This window comes from Phyllostomus discolor, chromosome 7, assembly GCF_004126475.2.
Source record: "Phyllostomus discolor isolate MPI-MPIP mPhyDis1 chromosome 7, mPhyDis1.pri.v3, whole genome shotgun sequence".
NCBI lineage: Eukaryota > Metazoa > Chordata > Mammalia > Chiroptera > Phyllostomidae > Phyllostomus > Phyllostomus discolor.
In genome coordinates, this window is record NC_040909.2 from 47,389,998 (window position 1) to 47,417,944 (window position 27,947).

The following is a 27,947-nucleotide window of genomic DNA, read 5'->3' on the forward strand; positions in this document are numbered from 1 at the left end:
GTACTCCCTGATTTATCTCTGTCTTTTCTTTATCATTAACAGTAGTCCGGGAAGCAGGCTTTCATGGACAGGTCAGGGAGAGCCCTCCCTGTCCCAGTCAGAGGGGCAGTTGGGCTGAGGGACATGTGGTAGAGGCTGCAGAGGGAAGAATTGTTGAGGAGGTGGCCATGTGGGACGGAGGTTTGGGAAACCTTGCCCATCAGTCCCATCTCAGGAAAGTCTTCATTTCCTTTGAGGAGCTTTGTAGCAAGGTCCCTTGGGGCAGTAATTGCTACAGTGAAGGCTGCACCTTTAGGAGAAGTCCTATCTAGGAGAGCATACCTGTCAGAAGGGCCTGGGTCACAGCTGTTTTATAACTATAATTTAGAAAGTGAGTTCCTGGTAGGTGAGGTGAAGTGAATTCCTACCTTCCTGGTAGGTGAGGTGTTGTAGGAGGAAGAGTTAAAGACCTGGCCCTAGGGACCTTTTTTATATTCAGGAGACTGATAAAAAAATGAGGCCTCCTGAGATGGATCACATTTAGAGGGACGTAGTCCCAAGACTCAAGAGGTGAGGTCACCCAGCCTCCATAAGCAGGAAGGGCTGAGGTGGGCTAGGAGCTTGCCAGTGGGTGAGGTAAGAATGCAAGGTGGTGAGAAACCAGAGACCCAGGGTTCGGGCAAGGCAAACAGGCTGTTTAGTATGTTGTATCAGCCCCAAGGGAAACCCACTTGTCAGGCATTGACCTCATGCACTCTAGGTTGTGCTTTCAACTTGGAGTTGGCTGTGTAGCCCTAGGGTTTTGAAAAGTAGGCCATCATTTAGGTAAGAGACAGCCCCACTCCCCTGGCCTTTCTCTCCAGTACTCCCTGGGGAAGCCACTGGAATCCTCTGATGAATTCTGTTGTTCCAAGGAGAGAGATGAGGAAGAAGGGTCTTTTCCAGAGTACTGGCTTCTGCACGTAGGAAGAACACTTCTAATTTTCCCAAGGCTTCCTCTTTGTGCTTTTAGATGTCACCCAACTGGTGTTTGTTTCAGCACATGTTTGAGCCAGGTTACCTGCCCTGGTTGTGGGCTTATCCCCAGAGAGCCATACTTTGTTCCCAAGTTGTAGGCCATAGAGTATTTTGATCTTGCTTCTACTTCAAAAAATGGCTAATTTACACCCTCAGCCACTTATACTTGGTAAGAGTAAAGAGTAGTTAGGTTTGGGGAAAGAAGAAAGAGTTTTAGTGCAGTCCACATGTGTCTATGCAGAGCTGGTGCACAGTGGTCACTGGGTCATCTGGGTCCACCAGCCTCCAGGGGCAGCAGTCCCTGCCCCAGGGCCCCTGGCAGAGTGAGGCTTAACAAGAAAACTTTAGCAATCTTCCTAGAGGACATTCTCTAGCTCCTGAAAAGAATATCTGATACTGTCTTTTCAGTTCAGTGATCACATATAAAGTAAGTGATTGATTTTAATGCCAAATAACAGTCCAGTTATCCCTCTCCTTAACTAGAACTTTATGTCAGATTTCTTCATGGGCTCAGCCTGTTGCTTTAATGTTGAGTTTTCTTAGAACTCTCCTGGTCCCCTTCTCACCTGGTGAAATGGGTACCTGCCCAGGCCTTCAGTGGCCACCTCCATATCATTCCAAATCTCTACTGCCCTCCTCCCTTCTGAGTTGCGCTGACTGCTAAGTCATCTCCCTGCCTCTGGCCTCAGCCCCTCTCTATTCATCTTCCACATATTCCCTTTGTACACCCAAGCTGACTGTGCTGCTCTCCCAGGGCAATTCTGGTACTAGCCACCTTTTGCATGCGAAACATACTTTTCTTAGTCTAATTTCAAAGTCTTCCACTAAAACCTTGGCCCATTTATGTTTCTGCCTCATTTCCAGCCACTCTCTCCCTGTCATTCTTTTTCCCCACCCCACCCCCAACAATTAACATGAGAGAACTTTCCCTGGCACATGCTTCTAACTGTTATCCATTAAGGCCTGTCTGAAATAGTGGCTCCTCTGTGACACCATCCCACCAGCCCAGGCAGAATCAGCTCTTTGTGTTGTTAGATGCTTATGGTACATTAGCACCATCATTGCTACTTCACATCTCTCTCTCTCCACTAGCTGATGTTGTAAGCTGGGTCTCCTTTGTCTTACATGATGTCTGCTACAAGCTGGTTACTCAGTAAAGATTGGGGAGTGAAGAAAGGAATAAATGGATGAGCCCTTGGGTATACTCTGTTGGCATAAGAGGGTACCTGGTTTTCTGTCATGGGATTTTTGGGCAGAGTAGAGTGGCCAAAGTTAGTGTTTTCTTGTAAACACTCATATGACCATCAGAAAGGCTTATGCTAGTTAGAAAGCTGCCAGCTACAGTTTCTATGAAAAGTTGGTGCTATGGGTCATACCTTGAGTCAAATCCTTCCCTGGCAGAAACTGATAAGTGCTCTGGCTGCTATGATCAACAGCAAAAGCAGGTCATTTGTAAAAGGCTTCTTCAGATCTACAGATGAGACCTTGGGCTTGGGCTGCTTTTCTCTTTCTCATGTGTGGCCATTCCACAACATTCTCCCCTACATGTGCCAAGTCTTTGCTGCATCCTGGCTGGAAGTCCAGCCTCTGCTTCCAGGACCCCACGTTTGGGCAGGAGACAGACATTGACGCACAATCAGAATAAAATTCTTGGGAATCATGGAGCTACCTTGCCCCAAGACACACTTTAGTTGGTTTATGATTTTAAATTTCTGGAGTCAGAATTGTTTCCAGGTAATAGATGTTATTGCAAGTGGATGATTTGCTTGGTCTTTTCAAGGACATGGGGCTGGACAAAAAATAATATAAGGGCCAATCCTGGCTGGGCTGGTAAGGACCGCTGGTTCCACTTGAGGGGCCCAGGCCTCAGGAATCAGCTGCAGGAGAGTTTGTTGTCAATGTCCAAGAGAGATGGAGCTGGGACCTCTTTTGGGAGATAGTGTCTAATTTTCTGGTGACACCAGAATTTGGTGGAAAAGGGTTGGGAGACTGAGTCATGTTCACTTGACAGTGATTTTATTAGAAAGGAGGCTACTAAGTAGGGAAACAGGACATGGGAAGAAAGGGCAGGCTGGCATTTTCTGCCTCCCCTGGACCCAGCAGAGTCACCTGGTCAGATCCTGTGATTCCAGCTACCTACCCCAACTCAAGCCTCCTGTGACCTGGGTTAGGGGTATCAGCCTCTAGGGTTTTGTGAGTGTGAGGGATCCTCTGGGGAGAGAGTTGATGAGATTGCCAAAAAGTTCTGGGATCCCAAATGTCAAGCCCTTATCACGTTGATTTAAAGTGACTTTATGCAACATTTTGAGCCACAATGACCCATTTGGACAATAGTTTGTTGGCTGATAGAAATGATCCAAAGGTTAATACTGATAATCCTGGGCAGAGAGAGAGAAGCTGTTCAGGAGTAAAGTCCAAAATAAGTGACAAAGACCTGCACCCAGCGCACAGGTTTGCCCTCAGATTTGGCCTCAGGTAAATGACAGATTGTAATGGGAGAAGCAGAGCGCATGGGGCAGCATGGCGAGGGGCTGTCCCTGAGTGAGACAGGAGAGGAGGAGGTATGCTTGGTCTTCTGTTCTGTGAGGCTGAAGGCCCAGCTGTTGCTGATGACTAAGGATGTTACTAATGCACCCATTTCTCCCTAGAGGAGAGGGGAAGGACCACTCAACTCTCTTGAGCTTTTGAGTTGCTGTTAAGACCATGAAGGAAAGGGCAGGCCCTACTCCTCAGAGCAACCCGCCAAGGCTACTAGTCAGCCAACTCTCTGTTACCATTCACAACAGTGTGCATCATTCCAAAGAGAATCTGTATCCTTACAATCTGGGACATCACAGCAGCTCTCGGTGCACCTTCTGATCTTGCTGACTTGTTGGTTCAGAGACTTCCTTGGCAAAGGAAGCAGTGTGTTCCTTTATGTCCTGGTGCAAGCTCTTTGTCTCATCTCTGACCAGCATGACTGGCATATTAGCACTAGGCTAGTCCTCCGAGTAGCCCATCTTTCCTCGGTTTTGCTGGCCAAGAATCATGTACCGTGAGAAGAAAAGCTAGAAGATATAGGATGTGGCATTTCTTAAGACCTTCCCATTAGACGTGGATCCACAGGCCTTCAGAGTTGGGGTGGTGAGCTCCTTCTGTTTACTTGTTATAGGACTGAGATTGGGGTCTGGGAGGGTAGCGGTTGCTGAGGGTACCTGATAGCTGTGACTGAGGCATTGTGATTGTAGGAAGGGAGGAGAGAGCCAAAGCCTGGGTCAGAAGTCATGGCAGTTGGATGGTAAAATCTTACGAACAAAATTTTGTAAAAAGCCAAACCATCAGTCAGTGTCATAGCTCCCCTATACATGCACCTGGAGTGATTAACAGTAGCTAGAATAAACCTCCAGCTATTAACCAGTATGTCCATGTTTTCTGCTGTGTCATAAAAGGCTGGGGTCCTGCAGTGACATCCTCTGGGCCTGCACTTGATTTCATGAAACCTGACACTTCAAAGTACCTTCTGTTCTAGTTTTCTTGATCCAGCACAAAGCCCACTCAGTGGTGATCACCCCACTGGTGAGCACACTGGGCCCCTTTTTATATTATTCAGATCTAAATTTTTATTTCCAAAACATGTTCTGACTTTCTAAAAAGACGTAGTGGATTTATAGACAGAGTCATTGGCTTTGCAACCGGAAGCCTCTGTGTGCAGTGCTACCCACTGCCTTCTCCAATCTCAGCCTTCCTGGGGGTGTCAGGAGACAACAGGACTAAGTTAGCACCTACTGCCCTAAACCCAGAAAAAGAAGTAAAATGCACGGCACCTGTATTTGGATTTGTAAGTCACACTCATGGGGGTGCTGTGCCTTCAGAATTGTTGCAAGATATGAGGGCCTGGGGGAAAAAAGCAATGGGCTGAGTAATCTATAGGAAGAGACATTGCAACAGGTCAGGCACTAACTGGGTTCCAGGGGCATCGGGGTTAGTGGAGGAGGGGACAGAGTCATCAGCATAGTTGTCCTCCTCAGAGTGATGGACCTGCAAAGATCCCAGATTCAGTGATCAAGATATGAGAGATGTAGAGTCACCGTGATCAGGGTAGAAGACAGGAGGATCTGAAAAAGTACCCTCAGGGAGGTGGCATTTGAGCTGACCTTGAAGAAGGAAGTGCATGTGGGCAGAGTTGGGGTGGGGAGGCATCAGGAGGTGGGGAAGAACCTGGTAGTGGTTTTGACGAAGGAGAAGGAGTCCTCTTAGCCTAGAGGGTGAAGAGGGAGGAAGAGAGTAAGAGTTGAGTGCAAGGAGGAACCTGTTGGTGACTTGGGGCTTCCCTCTGTGACAAGGGGAGCCCATGAGCATCCTTGTCATCCTTCTGTGCTCTTTTCCTCTGTAAGACCTGCCATGCCCCCCACCCCCACAGGGCCCCTATCCACATAACCCAGAGTGAGCTTCTCTGCCGTGACTCAGTGCCTTGGACCTGTGTGTGTCACTGTGCCTGTCTCCCTATCAGCCATTGCCACACATGTCTGCATCCCTGTTAGTGAGCAGCAAGAGGACAGGAACTTGTCTCAGGTATACCTTTGGTAATTCTTGTTGGACTGGAGAGGAGAGGGAAGGGTTACTGGTTTGTTTTAAAGGCACAGAAATGAGCATGTGGAATGCCTGGTCACAGTGCTCTTTAAGTAGGGAAGAGAAGGAAGTGGGGTAACTGGGGTCTCTGGAAGGAGTCAGAGCAGCTTTTTCTTCATCAGTGTGTGAGGGTTTGGGCTTGTCACCCTGGGTATCAGAGCAGAGTTGCCAAGGGCCTGCCTCTGTCCTGCAGATATTCTGCTGGGCTTGGTGCTGCTCAGGGCCACAGGTATGCATTGTGTGTGTGTGTATGTGTGTGCGTGGGCAACCTCTTCAACACATGCAGGTGCACACCATCCTCTGTGTCCCTTTCCACCAGTGGACAGTATTGTTGCCTACTTTGGCTCTCCTGCCCCATCTGGTTGCCATGGGTGCTCTGGGGCCTGGATACGTCCCCATGTGGTCCATGTGGCGTTTCATTCATACATGCTCATAAATGTCTGCCCCCTGCCTGCTCTGTCCAGGGGTATTTTAGTGACGCCTGGAATACGTTTGACTCCCTCATCGTAATCGGCAGCATTATAGACGTGGCCCTCAGCGAAGCCGACGTGAGTATGCGCCCGCCCGCGGCCGCCCGCCTCTTATCCTTTGTCTGTGCACACTCCGCTCCCCCCAACCCCGCACTGGCATCACCTGGACAAGTCACAGATCCCAGTTTCACTTCACTAAAACCAGGAATTTCCTAATGAGAGCTGCGGAAAACAGGCCTTGCAGGTACAGCCTTATCCGGGGCCTTTTCAGACAGGTCACCTTTTGGAGGACTATTTTGCAGCATTACCCAAGTCACTGATAGGCAGGGTAAGATAGGCATCTCTAACTGTTTTGATTTTCTATGTCAGCAGTGATATCCAAAGTGATGTATCTGTAACATGTTTGTTTTAGGGCATTTTTTCAAGTAGCCGGGTGGTACAATGCTAGAACGTTCCCCTTTTATAACACTGTCCTTTTCTTCTTTTTTCCTGTTGTGCCTCATCTCTTCTGTGGCTTCTGAATGCTTGCCCTAACAGCACTATTTCACTGATGCATGGAACACTTTTGATGCCTTAATTGTTGTTGGTAGCGTCGTTGATATTGCTATAACTGAAGTGAATGTAAGTAGCAAACTTTGTGTCCTACAATGTAATTTGTTTTATTAAGTCTAACATAGAGGAGACTAGAACCCCCCTGACCCAAGGATCTCTACATGCTTTAGAAATTCAGGCACACATCTCTTTTGAAAGACTAAGACCATTTTTATGGTCTCCCTACCCTCGCCTCACTCCATTCCCATGAAAGAGAATGGGGAAGTAAATGTAGAATTACTGCTTTGGAGCTAAAACATTATTTTAATAGACTATCATATAAAATGTTAAGGGCTAGGAGTTAATGATGTATGTGAACTTTAGCACTCCTAGCAGTGTGACCTTGGCATGTCACCCGACTGCTTTGTGCCTCAGCTGTCCCAGCTGTAAAATGGGGTTTATAATGTGTGCTTTGATACCCATGGTGGTTCTGTGAAGGCACAGGAGGAAAACAACACAGTCGTGCCCTGAGCACGTGGCCGTTGCTGCTGGTGTGCTCACCTGCCCCCTGAGTCTAGCTGGTGACACTGGGGAACATCCCTCATCCTAGCTCCCCAAATGGTGATGCCAACTGAAAGCTGCCCAGGACCAGGAGAAGGAAGGCTTAGTTCATATCGAGCAAGGGTCGGGGGGAGTCAGTACTCCTTTCTTGTGCTCATTTGAATCCTTTGATGAGAGAACAAGCTGTGTAGCAGATGGTGTGACCCTCTCTCCTTCAAGAAGCATCCTGAGAACCCTCCTTAAAAATTAAGAGGCTTGGAGAAAGGGTAGCACCACCTCCTGCTGGTTCCTCTCAGGTCTGAGCCATGCCTAGACCGATGGGCCTGGGCAAGCAGAAATGGCCCTGCCCACTGGTCTGTCCCAGCTCATCAGTAAGTCTTTGTGGGTGTTATGTGTGTACCAGGTTGTGTAGAGTCCTTTGTGGGGGCAGTAGAGCATGGGGCAGAACTGTTACGTAGTGATGGCTTCTTGCTCCACGTTGCCAGCCCAGCCTCTCCCCATACTTGGCTGGGAAGGGGCCGCCATGCTTTGCCTGGCTGACATCTGCAGAATTATATGTCCATCCTGGTGCCCAGGCAGCCTGTGCCAAGTAAGGACAGTGAAATTTCTTTATGCCACCTGTTTGGGGGGCAGGAAGATTCTGGAGTGAAGACTAGTGGGACCGCCACTGGCCTGGTAATCCCCAGCCCTGGCAGTTCTAGTCTTAGTTCAAAACGACTTGTTGGATCTGGGGCTCACTTCCTTCTTGGATCAGCTAGGGTCAATGAAACCTGTTCTCCCTGCTTCAGAGGTATGTTGGGATAAAATAATATGAATATTTGTGAAAACGCTTGCTAAAAAGCCCAAAGTCTTAGGGAGATATAAGGGTGTCATTGTAAGATTTTCCAGTAAGTGAAATGGACCGTAAGACATTAGCATGTGCATGAAGGTATGACTTAAGCCTTTTAACACCCAAACTCATGCCGTGACAAGGTATAAAAATGGTATTTTACATCCCCTAACCTCCAGACTTACAAAATTCCACTTCATGTGAAATATTCCATAAATCAGCTATAAAATTGCCATTCATAATGTATAAATTATTTTTGGTTATAAAATAGTCTGGTGTTAATGGGAGAACAGCAAGACCCTAACTCAGCAGCCATGGGCTCTCTCCTGAGTTTATGAGCAGACATCTGCCTGCTTAATCATCTTACAATGAAAGGCACTTATAACTTACATCAAAGTATACTCACATGAAAATTCTGAAACAGAGGCTTGTGTGAGTCAGAGAGGGTCTATAATGGAAATGAAAAATATAATAAACTACAATTTTAGCAGGTTTCCCTAGAGCACTCAGTGCTTAAAGTGCTGTGCAGGTGTTGGGTATAAATGCCTGGTTTCTGGGTACCAGGATGTTGGCCAAGTTTGTTCTCTAAGTAAACGAGCCAGCTCTCTGAGGCTGGCCCACCTGCTGGCTGGTGGGGAGTGGCACTGGTTCACTCAGCAATAGCATGTGCCTGGCTTCCTGGCTGTCTCTCCCTGTGTTGGGCACAGGAGCCCACTGCGCCTGTCGCCTCTGGCCCAGCCTTGCTCACCAGTGTCCCAGTGTTGTCCTCCTTTACCTCTCTTTAGTCAAGAAAGCCACAGGTCTACAAAAGCCCACACTAAGTTTTCCAGTTAGCATTTGACACTAGGATATCTATGAAACAAGCTATCACTGGGCCTATTCCTGACATTTAGTCACTTTCAGAAGCACACTGGGAATCACGCCCATGCTTTCCTTTTAGTCAGTGACCTTTCCCCAACCAGATGTAGCTTGAGGCCAAATCTTCTTCAACCAGTGGTGATCTCAGTTCTCTGTCCTGGGCCAGTAGAATACTCCTATGGGAGATCTCAGCATATCTGTGCTAGGCCTCAGTGCAGAGCGAATGCTCCAGGCCACTTTCTCATTTATTCAGTCTTTCAGTACATGTTTATTGGACATCTAGAATTCTCAGGCCATGGGTGAAGCTTGGGGGAGGCACAAAGATAAGCGAGACTAGGTGTCCTTAACCTCTGATGGTATAGTTCTCTGAGCAGGCTATTGCCTCCTACACCCCCTCATAGATGCCGAGTCCCCCAGGGTAGCAGCACACATTGTGTCACTGAGTGGCCATGTCCCCTGAGCTCCTGGGCCAGCTGAGCACGAACACTCTGGTCCATCATTGACTGTTTTTAGGTGCCATAAGTCATCATTATTTGCAATATTAACTTGCTGTGCTCTTTCCCCCAACCTCTGTTGATCTTTATTTTCTGTTGCCTAATTGACTTTCATGTTGGTTTTATTTTTAGAAAATTGTAGCGGCAAGTATATATAAACATATATACGGTGAAGTCATTAAAGCAAAAGCACTTTAAAGACTGTATACTTGTTTTTGGCTTCCCCACCTTTGGTTTTCACTGAGTTTCACAGGACGTGCTGTAGGTCATGGTCATCTAAATTGTTTCCCGTCTCCGCTTTCATTGTCTCCAGCCTGGGGCCTGAGCTGAGGCCATCTTGGTCAGTCATGCTTGGCTCTGTGACTTGCCAGCATAATCTTCAAGAATGAATAGTCTGGCCTGGAAATGAGGAAATGAGAAATAGAGCCTGCATTTGTATTCTTTGAAAAAAAAAGCAGTTTGGATGACCCTTTCCGTTGTCCTGCTTGCATGCTCACCCAGCCCTCTCTGCCCTGCTGCCCCTCCCCTGACCCCAGCCTGCTCTGGTCCTGTGTGATAGTGCTCATGGACTCGTCTTCCTGGCTTTTGGTCATCATACCACCAAGCTCCTAAAATGTCAGACAACAACTGGCAAGCTTACTTTTGCTCCCTTTTAGATGCCCATTTGCCCTTTGGCGAAATGACCCAGCACATACTCTCCCTGTCCCCGGAATGGCTGCTTTCACCATTATTGTTATCACTGGGGTGGGGCTGGGGGGTGGAATACTTATACAGAGGCCATGTCTGCCTTGTTATTACTTATTGAAGAGTGGTGTCAAACGTCAGTAAGGAACTTACTCCTAGGGACCCAAAAATTGTCCCTGACTTGTCAGGCCCAAGTTTGGACCAAGTGGCCAATTGCCTCAGAAAGCTTCTTGCTCTGAACCCACAGTCAGGTTTTTCAGCCCTCCGTTCCCTGTGCTCACCCTGTTCTAGGCACCAGGTTACTGGCTTCTGGCCACAGACTCAGCAATACCAAATATAGAAGCCCTTCCTCCCTGAGGTGTTACATGCCAGGTCAGAAGTCATTAGAAGGAGTCTTTCTCCAAAGGCTGGGTTCTCCAGGACACCTAGGGTTAACTGGCTCTGGGATGTTGGTTTGTTTCCTGTCTGGATTGAAAAACTGCATCCTTTCAGCTTTTCCAGAAAAATATTGGAGTTAATTCAGAAAGTGCAGATTGAGCCCTTCGATTGCACTTGGGAAACTCAGGGCTTGTTGGGCTTCTGTAGTTGTAGGAAGGCTGACCCTGAGCCTGCATCTCAAAAGCCTGCTTGAGAGCCCTGTGGGAAGGGGCTGGAGAGAACACTGGAGAGCCCCAGGGACCTAAGGAGATTTCCCAACCCAGGCGTATTATTTGGCCTCCTGAGGCTGGGGGCCATCTCCCTGTTGGGGTCCCAGCTGGAGACTGGCATCTCAGGGGTGGAAGGAGCTACTGAGGTCATCTAGTCCAGGCCTTGAGATGACACTGGAATCCCCTCTGTTGAACACTGATCATGCTGCCCCTGACAGCTGTCTTTGGAAGGCTGCCTAGGGAGTGAGTCCTTTTTCAATCTCATGTCTTCTGGCAGTGTCCTGTGTTGATTCCAGGAGTCCAGCAGCATGTCCTCCTCCATTCCTTGTAAGGAAGATGGTGGATCTCTTTGCATTCAATTCCTGAACCCTCATCAACTTTGAAAGAACCCACTGTCAGCTGTACCAGCCCAAGTGGGCTTTTCTAGTGGTTCCATTTGGAGTGGCCAAACCAGACCTAAAAGGCATGAGCTGGTGTGGGTGACCATTGGAAGATGTGGCCCAGCTTTACCCTGGCTAGGACTGCAGTTTTTGGTTCTGGCAGCATGGAAGAATCACCTGGGAACTTTTAAAACTTCCAAAGCTTAGGCACCGTGCCGCCCCCCCCCCCCCCCGCCATCAATTAAATAGGAATCTTTGGGGTAGGACAGCCATCAGATTTTGTCAGAGATCCCTTAGCAGTTCTCATGTGCCACCCGGGGTGAGAGCTGGCCTATTTCATCAGGTTGGCATTTGTAGTTTGAACAAAGCCATTCTTGGGGTCCTTCCAATTTGTAAGATATTTTGGCAACTTACACTGTCCCCTAGTGCTGCCATCGGCACCTCCCCTGATCAGTCCTACTGCCCTTGGTGGTGTGTGTGTGGGGGGGGTGCCGCAGGCTGCACGGGGGTGCACGTGGCTTGATGTGCTATTTGTTCTTTCCTTCCTTCAATGCATGTTGTGCTGCCTTGTCCCTCCACAGATGCTCTTTTCTCCTGTTCTTTGATTTTTCTATGATTTCAAGTTCATAGCCCAAGATTTGCCATACGTCAAAGATATCAATTGAAAAACAGATGTGCACTTCAAAAGTCACTTTGGCTGCTAACTTTCCCATGCCCGAAGGAAGGGGGTGGTGAAAGGTCTGTCAGACTGGGAGCAGGATAGACAGCAGCGAATGGAAGGGGCCTGGTCCAGAGCATGTGGCCAGGAAGAGTGTCTCCTTATCCTCTCACGGGTCCGACTCACAGGTTATGTGTGGACATTTCAAATGTGTGCTGTGGAGGGCTCTGTCTTACACTCTGGTCCCTTTAGAGTAGGCAAGCAGCGGTGTGCACACTCACACTAGCACAGCCTCACACTCCTGCTGCATGGACGACTGGAACCTGCCTGCACATGGGAGGTGGTGTGGGAGACAGTGAGATGCTGGAAAACTTATTCCTTCATTTGTTAAAGTCTTAAGTTAAACACCACTATCTGCCTCTTTTAGAAGATGTTATTTGTTTTGAGGAGATTATAGAAGAGGAAAATAAAAATAGAGTCCTGGGCTTGAACAGACCCATTGCAGAGTTCACATTCTGAGTGCCCCAGGTGACCCAAGGACCCCTCTTTTACTGCCTAAGAATCTGTTAGTCCTGGGTTCATAGTTGCATTGCTGAATTTCCATTGTGATGTTATGTGCTTAGATTCCTCATTTTCTTTGAGTTTTGTAGAATTTTATTTTTGGTCTCAGGAGGCAGCTGTTGACAAGAGTGAGACTTCCGAGCAGAGCCCTGATTTTCCCTGTGACCCTAGGGAGGAGAGCCCATCAGGTCAGTGTGCGCATCCATGCGTGCACACACAGCCCGCAGCTGCACAGACACACTGTGCAGAAAGGCTGCCTAGCAGCCCCGGAGTGCACGCCTCAGTGCCGGGCCCCTGCCAGAAGAACCTCCTTGCTTTGTGGGTCTCCTGGTAGACCAGCCATTTCAGCACAGGTGACCCTACCAGAGGGAATAGAAAGGCCATCATTTCCCAGTTCTTGTTCAATCCTTGCTCTTTAACTTAAACATGCTTCCTGATATTTGTTAGAGCTTGCTTACAACCTCTTTGCATTTTCTGAAGCCCTTACTGAGCATCAGTAAGTGCCAGATACCACACTGGGCACTAAGTAGAGTGAGGCAAGGCCCTTGCCCTGTGGGGGCACCCAGCCTGATGGGGGAGGCAGTAACACAGGGTGGTGAGTGCTGTGACTCTGCACCCTGGGGCCTGAGAAACAGGAGCCCCACCAGACCTCGGATGAGGCAGAACTACTGAAGCTCAGGGCAAACTGATCCCGAGTTCTTCCTCTTCAGTAGTCACTAGAGCTTTGTCTTCCTTGACAGCAGTCTGAGCTGCCAGTTGGGAAAAATAGACCCATTTGCCTCCACTGACTTGGTCTGTCCAGCTCCCCAGAAGCCCCACCAGAGAGGGTATTGTGGGACACATGCTACCCAGGCTTGCGGCTCCAGGAACAGAGTGTGGCCCAGGAGGTCTGTGGGCCACAGGCAGCCACCACGCTGTTTGCCCTGTTTGGTAGTCATCCTGTGGCCTGTGGTGGAGCAGTGAGTTCCTGACACCCACACTCTGATCCAGCAAAGAGAGCTAGTAGCCCCAGAAGAAGTGGAGCCCCATTCTGCATGTCTGTCTGTAGGGACAACTGAAATCTTGCAGCATTATCTTTCTTGGGTGTCTGTCAGCTTTGGAGCCTCGTGTCTTGGGTGGCATGATTTAGGGAGTAGCATGTCAGCCCGTGTACGTGGCTGCCTGCCCTCAAGTCCAGATCCAGGCAGTATCCCTGGCACTTTCTCAGGGAGGGAGGTGTGTGGTCCTAACATTAACCACAAATTTTTGAAAAGGGGGAGGGAATGTCCTCCTGAACCACTGCTTCCTTCCCAATTCATTAATATATTTTCAATCTTTGATTTCTTAAAGCCAAATGAAAGTGAAAATGTCCCTGTCCCAACTGCTACACCTGGGGTAAGATCAGCAACTAGTCCCCAGGGGCTGGGCCTTTTCCTTGAGTTTATTTGACCATGTCGAGTTTTTCACTAGTTTTCCTGTATTCCTTTTCTGTATTCTCCATGATTGTTCTTCCAGAACAGTGTCTGCAGTGGTTTGCATTCATCATCAGTGTCCAGTACTCTCGACCAGCCCAGCGTTCACCTCTTAATACACTAGACCACAGTGGATATGCATGTGCTGTGTGGATGCAGTTTTCCAAGCCCTGTGTTGTTAGCATGTAACTTTTCCTTTCATATCATGCTTTTTAAGGTGAAAAGGCCCTAGAAACACATCTTCAGTTCTTACCTCTGTCACCTGTGTTTGCATCTGTTGCTGTTTTTCTGAAAGTGTTGCATGTTCTACTTTCCATTGGGTTTGACCTCTCCATGATAACCCTTCAGAACTCTGAAGAGAGCAATAGAATCTCCATCACCTTTTTCCGTCTTTTCCGAGTGATGCGATTGGTGAAGCTTCTCAGCAGGGGGGAAGGCATCCGGACACTGCTGTGGACTTTTATTAAGTCCTTTCAGGTAAGAACCATGCCAAGGGCTTCTCTTTGTCTTTAAAGATCCCATACAAGTCAGTGATTGTCCCTTGTTGTGGAGAATCCAGACTCTCTTCTGCATGACCATAGTGACCACTAGGTCACGTGACTGCCTGGGTCACATGACCATCTAGGTCAATAGGGAATATGGAATGCTGGAGGGACCTGACCCTGTGTTACTTGGGTAAATCAAATAGGATTATTTCTTTAAAGGAAACAAAGTAGTAAGGACCTGCAGCTGAGAGTTCTGTACCATTTCCAAGACCGATAGAGATATGGAGCCTCTCAGTACCTTGGTCCAGTCCTCCCCAGGAAGCACCGTGGTGGGTAGTGATATCTGAAAGCAGTAGACTCCCAGCAGTCTCACAGCCCCTTACTAGGATGGCTTCTCCTCATAGGGCTGCAACAGTCCTGGCTGCCCGCTAGTCTAGAACGGATCTGAGACCCCTGTCCCTGGGCCAGCACATCATCACCAGTGTCTAGGTTATCCAATGCCTGGAAGGACTACGGAGTGGAGATTTAAGCATAAGCCAGGTCAAAGTTGTCATTTGTGACTCCTCAGCCCAGTGCAATCTGGTTCTGGTCTATTCCCGAACCTTCCAGTACCCCACCCAGATACTCTAGTCTTCTGGACTGAATCCATGGGGAGAGGGGTATAGATTCTCCTTATACTCATGTAGGGAATTTGTAGATATGCACAGCATTAGAAAATGAATCATGCATCTTTGTGTCTTTATTATTTGACTATTTTAGTTCAAAAGTAGTATGTGCTCACATTAACAAGTGAAGCAGTCCAAAGATAAACCAAGAAAAAGTTCATACTGACCCCTGCCACCTCTGAGGTAACCAGCATTAACATCCCAGGAACCATTTTTCCACAGTGGGTAGGATTCTAACACGTAAAGAGGAGGAGGGATGGCATCTAGGAAGGGGGTAGATCCAGAAACCCAAAGAAGGAAAATCTCAAGTCCTGTTGGGGAAAATGCAGGAGGAACCGGAGTGCAGCCCTGAGAGAGGCAGGGTGGTGCTGGGGCCTGAGGCAGGCGAGCCTTGATCTTGGTAAGGGAGCGCCAAAGTTTGTGAATGAACCGCTATAAAAATACAGTGAATTCATGTAATAATGTCATTCCTACTTACTTTTAAATAAATTGCTTAACTTTTTTATAAATTCATGTCATAAAAACAGAGACAGTGCCAACAAAATTCTTAAATATTCTGTAATCTAAGAAGAAAATGCATATACATGTAGGAAAGCCACAGGGTTAGTCAGGATGGTGCAGCTGCACCTGGCCGGGCTGACAGTCACAGGCCCAGAGCTGGCACACGTTGGAGAGTTCCTGGCCGCTGGCTTCCTTCTGGTGCCCTTCTGAGGACAGGAGAGAAAGTGGATGGTTTGCGCGTGTGTGCCTGGTGTTAGGTGTAAAACTCTGGGCACTCCCCGGGGGTGTGCCGAGCACAGGGACATCTGCTGTCACACAAGCTGAGGCAAAAAAGCGGTTGAGGAACAGGGTTAGAGGACCAGGTCTGACCTAACACGTGTGCTTGTGTTCGATGTTCCCAAGGGCAGCCCAGGCTGACAGCCGTCCAGCCTGCGCCCTTTCTTACCTCCCCCTCCCCAAGCTGTGTGGTTCTTTCAGAAACTGTGCATTTTGAGAAAAAGTGTCTTGCTTTCTACAGCAACAGCCAGAAAGTTCCACACCTGAGACTTCACCTTAAGGGAACACTTTAGGAGATGGCCAGGTGATTTTGCACAAAGTTTCTTGGCAAGGTGAACTACAGTGGCCCCTCGCCCCTGCCCCGCACGTGCCCACAGACTTAAGTGGAAGCCACCTCAATGTCAGTGTTCCAGAACGGTTTGCTCAATTACAGTATTTCCACAAAGGAATCCAGTGAGGAATTTAGACATTGCTGTGAGAGTGATGTGTCTGCATTGGCACTGTTTGCAGTTGGGAGACACTGTTAATGACTGTGGGAAGCTGTCCTCCTGCAGCCGTGCCACACTCGGTGTGCACGTGGCTGTGGTGCTCAGGCCCAAAATCATCCTGCTGGGCTAGGGTGTAAAATGTCCTTTCTCTCTGTTGACGTTCTTTCAATATAACATGGAAAAGAAAAGCATGTGGCGTCATGTGGGTCTTCAGGCTGTGCCCAGGCAGTGACAGGGGCCAGAGGCCAACGCTGAGCCAAGCGCTTCCTCTCTTCCAGGCGCTCCCGTATGTCGCCCTCCTCATAGCCATGTTGTTCTTCATCTATGCAGTCATCGGCATGCAGGTAAGCTCCAGCTCTACTGGGTCCTGTTTCCTGGATAAACTCAGGCCTATGGCAAGATGCACCTTGGCCACATGGAATGGAAAAATAAGGTCATGTGTTTGCAGCCGTTGCCCTAGCTGCCTAAGAGGGGTGGAGATGAGAAAGATGTGGCTCCAGAGGAAAGAGCCTGTGCCAGAACGAGCCGGGCTCACAGAACGAGGAGGGGCTGGAATAAACCAAGGAAAGCTAGGTTTGGTCGCACTCCTCACCCCCAATATGAGTCTCGGGAGAGTCAACTGATTGAGAAAATCCATAGTTGATTTTAGCAACAGGAAATGCCATGCTAAAAGAAGCTGTAATTGTCCTATTTTCTGCACTGATGTTACTGAGAAGACATTTAGTTATATAAGTGGTTTATACTCTGAAAAATTGAAACAAACTAGTTCTGATGCTGTGGCAAACCTGAACTGGGAACATTATTTTGCCTCAGCAGCACCCCAAAGAAGTATGAAACCAGGTGGTTCTCTGACCCTGGCTGAGGGGCGTCGGGATACTTGCCAGCCCTTCCTGGGGTGGGGAACAGGACTAGAGCTTCATTAACAGCTGAGCCCTAACACCGAGCAACTGCAGTGGGCAGAACCTCCAGGAGGAGAGGGAGGTGGAGGGTAGCCTGTGGGGCTGGACCTCCCTGGGTGGCCTCTGTGCCACGTTCTCTGCAGGTTGGAATAGATGCCCTCTTTCAGACAGGGGAGGGATGTGCGTGTAGAGAGATGGGGTGATTCCAGAGGCAGAGAAGGGGTGGTGCTTATTTATTTTATCCTGAAGGCATAGAAGGATTCGCAAGTTGCTAGGAATCCCATCAGGGGTTGTGAACCAAGAATCAACGTGCTTGAGCCCCTGTCATTCAGCAGCATGTGATGCCATGTGCCTGAATGGTCCTTTATGCAGGACACTCTCATACAAACCCAGAGCTGTCTCAGACACCTGCCAACTGCACTGCATGCACCACCACTGGCATCAACTCTTCTGACATGTCAGCCTGCTTCTCTGAGTCCCACAAGTGTCTCCTAATTTCCCCTTACCTTGGAGTAAAGCCTACCCTCCTTGCTGTAGCCCGCTGGCCTGACACAAGCCTGACTGTTGCCTGTCCATACATACTTATTCTCTTCATTTCCTGGAGCACCTGTGTGGCCTCAGCCCTTCTGGGCCTTCATCTCACTCACCTGAAGCCTCCCTGGCCCAAGCCCCCAGCCTCCGATATGTGAGCCTCTCTGTGCTCCCCTGTCCGGATGGACCATCCCAGCTCTCATCCAGAGAAAGGAGCCCCTTGAGGGGAGAATATGCCCAGCGTTACCTCTTTTTCGGTGGTTAGCGTGGTACCTGGTACTTCTTTGTGAATAAATGAAGTACCAAGCACCGAGGGAAAGCCCTGTGGGTGTGGTTCGAACTTAAGTTAGTTATAAATTCACATGTGGAGGATTTTTTTTATGACAGAATCTATTCTCTTTTCCCTAATAATCTCTCCACCCAGATGTTTGGGAAAGTTGCCATGAGAGATAACAACCAGATCAACAGGAACAACAATTTCCAGACCTTTCCCCAGGCGGTGCTGCTGCTCTTCAGGTGACTGGTTCCTGCACGGGGTGTGTCTCTCTGCAGCTTCGGCTCCCGGAGTGACAGAGGACACGGGTTGTTAAAACCACATGCCAGTGCCCAGTGGATCGTGGTGGCTTTTTGTATGTTTAAACAGAGACACTGGAGTCTTGGGCACGGAATGTTGCTGGCTTATTGAAACTGCTGTGGTTGTTCAGATTGTGGCTGGCTTGAGGTTTATCCTTTTGGGAGTTAGTGGGTCCACCAAGGCCACCAGGGAAATTGAAGGAGATAAACCTACGCTGGGGAGCATGCACTGAAACACAGCCAGGAACAGAGAGGCCTTCTGCACAGCCATGGAGGATGTCCTAAAATGTGGAATTTGAAATGTATGGGATTGTTTTTAACCCCAGTTAATTAACTTTGTAAACAAGGGTGCCTCAAAATGAAAGAACCTCCTAGAAATCATAGACATACTTGGTAATGTCTTTGGTGACCAGATAGCAAGTCATTTGCAAGTTCGGCAGTTTCCCATCCTTGGCTTTCAACAAAATTGAATGGGGTCTAACCAGGTTGCCAGATGTTAAGTCATTAAAAGATGATTAGTGATCCATAAAAACTTTAACGTAAGGGTTGGAAGAAAAGGCACACAAACAATTCTTTTACGAAAAGAATTGACGTGCTTGTATTGATTGATATAAATCAAAGGAAGTTGTAGTAGGGTCTCCACTTCCTGAGATAAATTGCATTTGAAATAAGTAGGAATTTCATGTTTTCACTAATTCAAACTGGCTTTTCAACAAATTCCTTAGGTTTTGCTCCAGTGAAAAAAAATTCTTAACATTTTTTAGAGGTCTAAGCATTCAATCCCTTCTTCCCCTACTGAAAGCCCTTTCTTTGCTTCCTCTGAAAAAGGTGTGCGACAGGTGAGGCCTGGCAGGAGATCATGCTGGCCTGCCTCCCCGGGAAGCTCTGTGACCCCGAGTCGGATTATAACCCCGGGGAGGAGTACTCCTGTGGGAGCAACTTTGCCATCGTGTATTTCATCAGTTTTTACATGCTCTGCGCATTTCTGGTACGTGATCAGAAGGGCTCCCCCCCTGAATGCACAGGTGTGTGTGTGGTGTTTGGAATTCAGACCACTGATGTTGCCCCATCAACTCGCAGCAGGTATTCTGTGTCGACATGCAGCACCCTTCGCTCCACGTGGCAGTCTTGGCAGAGGCTTTTGCTCAATCATTGAATGTTAAGCACCTTCATTGTCATCAGGGCTTTGATGCGCAGTCACAGGCTTGGGGCAATCCCTGCCCTGGCTTTTTAGGGCTGCCAATTTCTTTATAAACATTTCAAAGCCAATGCACATAGCAGTTACTTACCAGTGGGAATTATTTGGTAGCAATGAAATTATAAAACTGTAATGTGCTTCAGAAGTCCAGATAATTCATCCCCTTGCCCTCTCCTGGGATCACAACCAAAGCCATCTCAGAAAGCTAGAAGCCTATGTTTCCTCAAATGTTCTTTAGAAGGGAAGTTTTTACATCCTCTTTGGAGAAATGGGCTCAAGTGTTTTTTGTCCCTGTAATGAGGAAGCACTTCCTAGGGTCTGGCCCACTTCATCCCACTGCAGCTGAAGCTCCCTCCCTCTCATTTGCTTTCACAGATCATCAACCTGTTTGTGGCTGTCATCATGGATAACTTCGATTACCTGACCCGGGACTGGTCTATTCTGGGACCTCACCACTTAGACGAGTTCAAAAGAATATGGTCAGAATATGACCCTGAGGCAAAGTAGGTTGGAAAGGGTTCTATGTGGCTAGTGTGGGCTGTTTTGGGCACGTTGGCTGTGGTTTCTGTGGATGGCAGGATGGGTCGGAAGCTCAGGCCGGCAGTGCTGCCCTGGACCTCATGCTGTACTTTGTCTCCAGGGGAAGGATCAAGCACCTGGATGTGGTCACCCTGCTCCGCCGCATCCAACCTCCCCTGGGGTTTGGGAAATTATGCCCACACAGAGTAGCCTGTAAGGTAAGTGTCCTGTGTGGGTGACGGCCTCTCTTGCTGTGACTTTCTGGTTCATTCAAAAAACACTAAGTGACATTCTCTCAAACCTTCTGTCAGGTACTGGGGATGTAGAGGTGAATGATATGTGGTTCTTGTCCTTGGGGAGCTCCCAGAAGTGTAACTCTGAGGACACCTTGTCAGCCAACAATAAGAATAGGAAGGGGATTATGTAATTTGTCATTGGGTGAATGGAGGGGAAGGTGACAACTGCATCAGGTCCAGAAGGAGAGACATGGGGGGTTGTCATCCCGGGAAGGGCACTGCAGAAAGGGAGCACAGAGAAACCAGACACGGAGGCAGGAGAATGGATGTCACGTTGGCAAATGGGGAGTCATGGTGTGGCTAGAACAGAAGAGGAGGTGGCAGAAGGCCACAGGCACAAACGCAACATAGCTGGGAAGAACCTTCCATGCCATTCTAGATCCAGGGAAAAAACTCGAGTGGACCTCCACGTTAGGAAGGCAGCTCTGGTGATGGAGAAGTACCCTGGGCATGGTGGAACACCCAGGAGGGCTGTTGCAGTTGTCTAAGTATGAAGTGACCAGAGCCAGAGTGAGGGCCGTGGATGTGGGGACAGAGAGGAGGGGGTGGTTTAAAGCTCCACTTGGGAAGTGGAACGGAGGAGACTCGGTCCCTGGGCATTTCTAGCCTGTGTGCTGGTGGGCGCCTTGCTGTGCCCTCCGCTGCTGGAGCTCCCCTCCTGGGGAGCCACGAGCGGGGACCTGTTGTGGATGGATCCACACCTCCCACTCGCTCCATTTCTGTAGCCCTCACATCAGACCAAGCTCTCTGTGAGCTCCAGCCATGATTTTAACAGAAAAGAATTCCCCTTTTAAAAAAGAAAAATGCAAGATTTACCTGTTTAAACTTGACCCTATAGAAATCCAGCCAGTCTGCTTTCCAGGGTCGCTGGGCCTGTTCTAGATAGGCCCAAGGTAACAGAGCAGAGTCTACTGTGCATTTCGGGCTTTCAAAGAAACTTTCTAAACCAGACTCACCGTGCCCTGCCCTGAAGTCCCCGGAGTCCTGTTGGCAAGTCCTTGGGGTCATTGCCATCTCTTTGATTCTCCTCAGCCTGGACTCTGGGATGGCATTTGACTTTCTTTGTCATAAATTTCCCAGTACCAGCCTCTTTTCTGCTTTCCAAGAACAATGGGTTCCCACTTGCAACTGTTGTCTTGTGTTTGTGTTTCCAGACCCTTTTACATGAAGGATCTAAGTGTCCTCAAGACACACAGTGGTCCATTTTGTTGACTCGGGAGCTTGTCAGGAAAGGTGACGAGGCATCCTGGCTGCCTGTGCTAGGTTTGCAGAAGTTTAGTTGGGAATTCAGGTGGGATGCATCACACAAACACACATTTCCAGTCCATTTAGTAAAGAGGAAAAAAAACCCTTTTTTCTTACTTTTTTTGGAGGGATACCCTGTCAGCCCAAAATAAGAAATTTGAAACTACTTACAATTATAATTACCATCATTTAGCACCTAGCTTGTTCCAGGTGCTGGGTTCAAATCTGTGTCCCTGATCTTTAATCTTTGCACAGCCCCTCTGGTGTGGGCATATCATCTGTTTTTACAGATGAGGTCCCTGGGGCCCAGAGAGGGCGTTTGTCACCCGCTCCTGTCCAACTCTCAGTGCCGGTGTTGCGGGGAACAGGAGAGCAGGAAGAGAAGTGGAGAGTGGGGATGCTGCCCTGAAAGACCAAACAGTTGGAGGAACCACGTGACTTCACAAGGGTCTCACCAGGGCAGGGTCCTCTAAGGAAGCTCCCTGTGTTAGGACTAGTAACGAACACCACTGCGTGAGAACCGGAGTCCCGTGCCCTGCACCTGTCTCACTGAGCCTGGTACAACACTCTGCCTGCACGGCAGCCTGAAGGTTGTGCCAAGAAGAGAGTCCTGACCCCACAGCACACAAGGAGAGCTGGTTAATAAGAAAGGGAGAAGAATGCTGAAACAGTGAGATGGTTGAACAGTTAAGGTTAAAAACAAAAAACAAAACACCCCATCCAAGGGCCAGCATTTGTGTTTCATGACTAAATCTTTGATCTTTGTCTTGTGAGAGCCCTCTAGCTGGCAGGCGCTCCTCACATGGCTGTTGAAGTAAATTGAGGGCAACTACCACAGAGATGAGGGAGAAACAATAAATGTAGAAAGGGGATATGGCTGTCATCAATCATTCACATTCTAGTTAGAAACTTTTCTTTCTGTTTGCAGAGACTAGTTGCCATGAACATGCCTCTCAACAGTGATGGGACAGTCATGTTTAATGCAACCCTGTTTGCTTTGGTTCGAACAGCTCTTAAAATCAAGACTGAAGGTGAGCATCCCCTGGGAGCAAGTCAGGTGGTAGAGCTGGGAGGAGATGCCCCCTCCCACTTGTGTTCTCTCTTCTGGGCCTTTCCTTGTCAGAGGAGGCCCCGGGAAGAGGGTGGTGAGTGCAGTGAGAACGTTTGTGCTGGTGGATGCGGCTGTGCCCACCTCCCTCCCACCTTCTTTCCTTCCTTTATTCTTCACTTGTCCCAGAAAGCTTGGAGGTGCTCGTTGCCACTGTTTACTACAGAGTGGGAGAAATAGGTGGGAGATCAGGGCACACACATCCACTTCAGCTGCCCCTAACAACTTGTGTGACATTCAGAGAGGGATTTGGCTGTTCTGACCTATAGTTTGTTTCTCTGTGGAAAGGAAATAAACACACCTATGTCAGGGAAGTCCTGGGGACAAGATGAGCTAATGTCTGCAGAATCCCCTCTGCAGTGCAGGCACATAGTGGGCATGCGGGAAATACTGTTAAGACCAGCGTCTTTTCAGCTGACGCAAAGCAGAGTGGCCTTTGGGGCTATGCTCGACCCTACTGGATAAGCCCTGCAACATGGCCATTGGGGTTGGCTCAGTGGTAGCTTCAGAGGGGAATGGGAAGCAGAAGTGACCAGGATGGGAAGAAGCGAAGAGTGTGAGGGAGGAGAGGGAAGAGGGGCCAGAAGGGACACTGTGGAGCCAGTAGACAGCTGTTTTCCTGAGCTCAGGGTGACTGTCCAGCAAAGCCAGTCCCTGCAAGCTAATGTGCTCCTTGCAGGGTGGTCCTCTGTACTGGGCCCCGGCTGGCATCAGTGAGGGATGCAGAGGGCAGGATGCTCTTCTGTACTGACATGTTAGTAGAGGAGACAAACCTCAGCCCTTCTGATAAAAGACCAAGATCATGTGGGTGCTACAGATGAGTACACACAGCAGGAATTGGAGGTCTTATTTGGGTGAAATTTAGTCCGAGTCTTCAAGGCTGGAGGCAGGATTTGGCATTCTAGACAGGGAGCAGCAGCAACAGAATAGGCGTGGGCTTGGGATTCCAGAGTAAAACATGGTTGTCCCCACGGTGGAGTGACCGTATCTCTTTACTGCTGTAGGAAATGAGAATGACCCTGACCGGCGAGAGCCTGGTGGGAAGGGCGCCCCACCTGAGGGCCCTGCACCCAGCCAGGTCAGGGTGGGAGGAAAGCAGCAATGGTCAGAGCAGAGAGGGGATGCTGGGTAGAAGAAGCAAGGCCTGTTTTCTCCTCTTGCATTTTGAATCCAGGGAACCTGGAACAAGCTAACGAGGAACTCCGAGCTGTGATAAAGAAAATCTGGAAGAAAACCAGCATGAAACTACTTGACCAGGTCGTCCCTCCAGCTGGTGGTCAGTGTAATCTATTTCCTAAGTAATTCTCGGCCAGCACATAGGTTTCAGAGACAGTGTCTCCAGCCGGCCCATGCTGCAGACTGCTTCACGCATCAGCTAGGTCACTGAGGCCAACAGCCAGCGAAGGCCCTCGGCCCCTTGGTGGGGTTGTTTGGGGGTAATATGAAGACCATGCTGAAGGAGAGGTGTCAGTGGGGGGAACCAGACCAAGATGGCTCCTGCGGGGGTTTTCCTGTCAGTAGAGAAATTAATGTTAGCGAACAGGCTTGCTGCCTCAAACCAAAAAAGCCTGTTTTTTGGTCCAAAGTGAAATGTTTAAAACTGGTTTCCATTTATCCTTTAATATATTGTTGAAAACTTCTCAGGAAAAATAGCTGTCAGAAAGTAGTATTTCCCAAATGTTCTTATCAAGACTGAGTTTATTACCCTAACGACCAAAAATGTCCCCTTAATTAGAATTTAGAGTAGGGACAGGACTAACAGGCATGCTTGTTTCCTTTTGTTATTTATCATGAAATAACTGACTAAACTTTTTAAAGATTTATATATATATATAATGTGTGTATATATATATAATTTATACACTGTTTTTCTACTTTTGTTTAAGTGCACATGGACTTAGAAGCTGAGGTGGTTGTTTTTGACTGTTTTATTTTCAAGTTTTAAAGGTGCAGGATCAGTCTACTCAGGGTCACCGCACAGCATTCTATCACCCCTAGCCCTGGGCACATGCTAAGCAGTTGGTGTATTTCATAACCAGCCAAACCTTTGTAGTGTCATTGCCCCCACAGCTTGCAAGATTGGTGTGGCTCAGGCCTGGATGCCGACTCCAGAACCCCAGGCCAGGACGGTGGTCAAGGCCTCTCCCCCAGAGAAGGTGACAACCTCGGGCTTTGGGGGTCAGACAGAGCAGCATGTTGGCCAGCTCTGCTCCTCAGCATGAAGCTAGAGGCAATATGAGTTTCTGTCACTGCAGGGAACTGCCCGCAGCTAGCATGGCCTCATGCTCAAAGCTGGGGACAAAGGCCCACCAGGAAGTGATAACGGGGAAGCAAAAAAGTGCCCCCCCAACAAAAAGGAACAAAACCCCAAACTCCCACCCAGAGAACCCTGGCTGTCCACAGAAGAACTGATACTGCACATTTAAAACGACTCTTTGGTTTCATTCTTTTCTTTATAGCTGCACACCCAAGTGCTCGCATGGCTTAGATATATTGGTTTTATAAAGTTGTAACAGTGTGCTTGAGGTTTTTCTGCAGCCTCCATTCCTTTCAACTCTCAGTCTTTCAGAATATTCTGAAGCAATTCTGTTTTAGGGTGGTGGCATGGAATCAGAGTTATCTCTTGCCAACTGTATTCCCCTACAATGTTTCTCAAAATACAGATGCATGCTTCAGAATAGTGGGCTGTGTCTGTCTACATAAACCTTCCCCATGTGGCCAGCAGCCCTGCTCCACCTGCTGCCCTCACGTCGCTCTTGCAGTGCCACCTTCCTTACGCACTAGTCTCACTCATATGGCAGGGCCCATCCTGGCTAGGCCCACCTGGACAGCAGCATTTGCAGTACTGTGAAACCTCTTTCTATTTGACCAGAAAAAAAGTCCAGAATTTGGCTCACCATCTAAGCTCCCTTCCTTTGAAAAACTGATCATCTTCTAGCTCTACTAGACTTCTAATAGAGGCTACATATTCTTCTGCTTTCTTGGCCCAGTGATGGGCCCTGGCTTTTTCTCGGTGTTTCTTAAAATGGATTGAGGTTTAGGATGATGTGTTAATCTATTTCAAAATGGCGTCAGGTGGCATTGTGAAACCAAGAAGAAAGGAGTGGGGCCTTAGAGGGGATGGAATGCTCCAGAAGTTCTGTGCCCTGGTTTGCGTGCGTGCCCAGGGTCATGCCAATCAGGCTGAGCCTCGGATCACAGCTGTTGCTACTGAAGAGGTTCAGAAGGCAGTGCGTTTCCAGCTTCAGTGAACAGACCCTGAATGAGTTGCCGAGCAGTGTTTTAATTTCTGTCTCTTTGTTTTTGACTCTTTCACATTGCAGTTGGCCAGTGGTTCCCAGCCTTTCCCACATCATGGCACTTAGGAAATGAGAATATTTGTATAGCCACCTCAGCCAGCAAGTGGGTAGCTCCCCAGGGCTAAGAGGGATCTGTGTCCCCCATGCTGTCACCTCGCCAGAGAGCAGCAGACCAGACCAGGGAGCTGTCCTGGTACCTGGGCGATGTGGGGCAGAAAGAGAGCCCCTTCCAGACCTGGTGGTGGAGTAGGTGCTCATCTTAGGAGGTACCGCTGGCTCAGGTGTGATGTGAGGCACCCCTAGGCTGTCATGAGCTTCCTAGTGAGGGGACACTGAGGACTGACCCCTGGGTTACCAGCTGGGAACTTTTCTTCTGCAGGAGTCTGGTTGTGGGGACAGCCTGTCTGCTGTCTTCATCATAAGGCTGAGGTGTCTCATTCATTGCCCACCTCGGACTTTCACTCCACTCTTCAGTCTTGTCATGCCATTGTGTGGGTCCTCCCCATTTCTTTAGAAGTCCCCTCTCCTCCCAGAGCTTCTCCTTGCCTTTGGGCCTTTGTCCTTGACCTGGATCTTAAGCCAACACCCCATCCCTTTCTGTCCTGTCCTGAGCCCGGGCAGCCTCCCCGCATTCATGCCTTCTTTCCATCCTTTTCTGTCCTGCTGTAGCTTTTACATCTCCTGTTTTTGAGAACTCTTCCTGGCCTCAGTCTCAGTTAGCTCAGCATCTCAGTGGAGCAGACCAAGCGGTCCTTAGATTCTGTCCTGCAGAGCCCTGGGTAGCTGTTTCTGCTCTGGACTTGCCTCTCCAGGAGAAACACGGCCAGCGCTTCACTCTGAGCCACTGCCACCCTAGCTCTGGGCCACGGAGGGCCAGGCCTTCCTGCTGGAGCCCCTTGGTCTCTGAAGGCTAGCACAGTCCAGGCTGAAGGGAGATAAGGATAGGCCTGTGTGTGCTGGAAGCATCCCAGTATGAAGGGCCTTCTGTAGGTAGAGTAGTATTTTTCTGGAAGCCCCCAGAGAAGACTGGAAACCCTGGGCTGCAGAGGCTGTCTGTGGTGCAGCAGGTGGAGAATGTCCCCGGATCCCCAGGATCCTCTATGCAGCCTGCAGTCGGTCCACCTGACTGCAGCCCAGGAGAGATGGAGAGATGTGTCTTCTGGGAGAGGCAGCCCCAAAGAAGAAGGTGGCCTGTGTGGCAGAAGCCAGGCCATCCCTCAGGGAGGTGTGCAGAGGAGGAGGAGAGCCCAGACTTGGGTGCTCATGTCCTACCTCCACTGGCCTGGGGCAAGTCCTTTACCTCTCTCACCTGTCTAAGGGGGTGAGCAGATCCACCGTCTCAGAGTTGTAGTTGAAGAGGCCATGTGACCCACGTGGAACTCCCCTGATACCAGGCCTGGCACCTGTAGATGCCTGATAGTAGGGGTAGCTGGAACTGGGCCAAACGGGGAGCAGCTTGAGAGCAAATCGGGTTGAAATGTCAAGACCCAGATGGTCTTTCTTGACTCACCCCCTTGCCTGTGAGTGCATCCTTGGACCAGCCTGAGACGGTCAGGGGCCCTGGTTTCACATGCTCTGCAAAGCCTTTGGCTCACTTTGGCGACCCCTGTGCCACTCCAGGACTTGCCCAGCTTGGGCTGGGAAGGGATACAGCACACTCTCACAGCCAGACCAGTCCAAGCATCTTCTCTCACAGGAGCACTGAGTAGCTCTTGACCTACTCAGTTTGGAGAGGCGGCCCAGAATGGCTGGGTAGTGTCCAGACAGAGACACCTCCCACCTGGGCACTAAATGAACCCCACTCAGGGTGCATTAGGGAGCACAGTGGGCCTTGGTGGCCCCCAACCTGTGGTGCTCCATGGTCCATTAAAATGGGTGCCACCATTGGTGGGCTGTAAAATAATGGTGCTATGGCTCACAGCCATCCAGCCCCCCATGCTGAGGACCACCCCGGCAGGGGCTGAGTGTGTCACATGCCTCCTCTCCTGTGAGCCTCACAGCTCCTCTGAGAGGCAGCCCACTTTACACACGAGAGCACACGAGAGCGCAAGCCCATAGAGGTTGAACCCCTTGCCCCCAATCATATGTAACCCTTACAAGGGCGGCCTGGCCAAAAGGTCAGCTGCACTAAAGCCT

General features: G+C 49.2%; 1 protein-coding gene and 1 long non-coding RNA gene across 24 annotated transcripts in view; one reads left to right on the forward strand and one right to left on the reverse strand.

The window, feature by feature from the left end:
* CACNA1D (calcium voltage-gated channel subunit alpha1 D) overlaps positions 1-27,947 on the forward strand; it is a 323,145-nt gene that overhangs the window by 268,660 nt on the left and 26,538 nt on the right. For 7 of the 23 annotated variants that reach the window (XM_036030892.1, XM_036030894.1, XM_036030891.1 and 4 more), the window contains 11 exons: positions 6,069-6,152; positions 6,612-6,695; positions 13,607-13,651; positions 14,077-14,205; positions 16,422-16,487; positions 17,998-18,089; positions 18,975-19,134; positions 19,720-19,847; positions 19,985-20,081; positions 22,333-22,435; positions 23,687-23,788. In XM_036030892.1, the coding sequence (XP_035886785.1) occupies positions 6,069-6,152; positions 6,612-6,695; positions 13,607-13,651; positions 14,077-14,205; positions 16,422-16,487; positions 17,998-18,089; positions 18,975-19,134; positions 19,720-19,847; positions 19,985-20,081; positions 22,333-22,435; positions 23,687-23,788 (1,090 nt within the window). The remainder of the gene's footprint in view (positions 1-6,068; positions 6,153-6,611; positions 6,696-13,606; positions 13,652-14,076; positions 14,206-16,421; positions 16,488-17,997; positions 18,090-18,974; positions 19,135-19,719; positions 19,848-19,984; positions 20,082-22,332; positions 22,436-23,686; positions 23,789-27,947) is intronic. The other 16 variants (XM_036030907.1, XM_036030904.1, XM_028518018.2 and 13 more) reach the window with 5 other exon arrangements.
* LOC118501638 lies at positions 12,986-27,852 on the reverse strand. The gene is made up of 3 exons (XR_004904272.1): positions 27,842-27,852; positions 15,683-15,687; positions 12,986-13,121 (listed from the first exon to the last, which is right to left on the reverse strand). It is a non-coding gene; the product is annotated as an uncharacterized LOC118501638 (long non-coding RNA).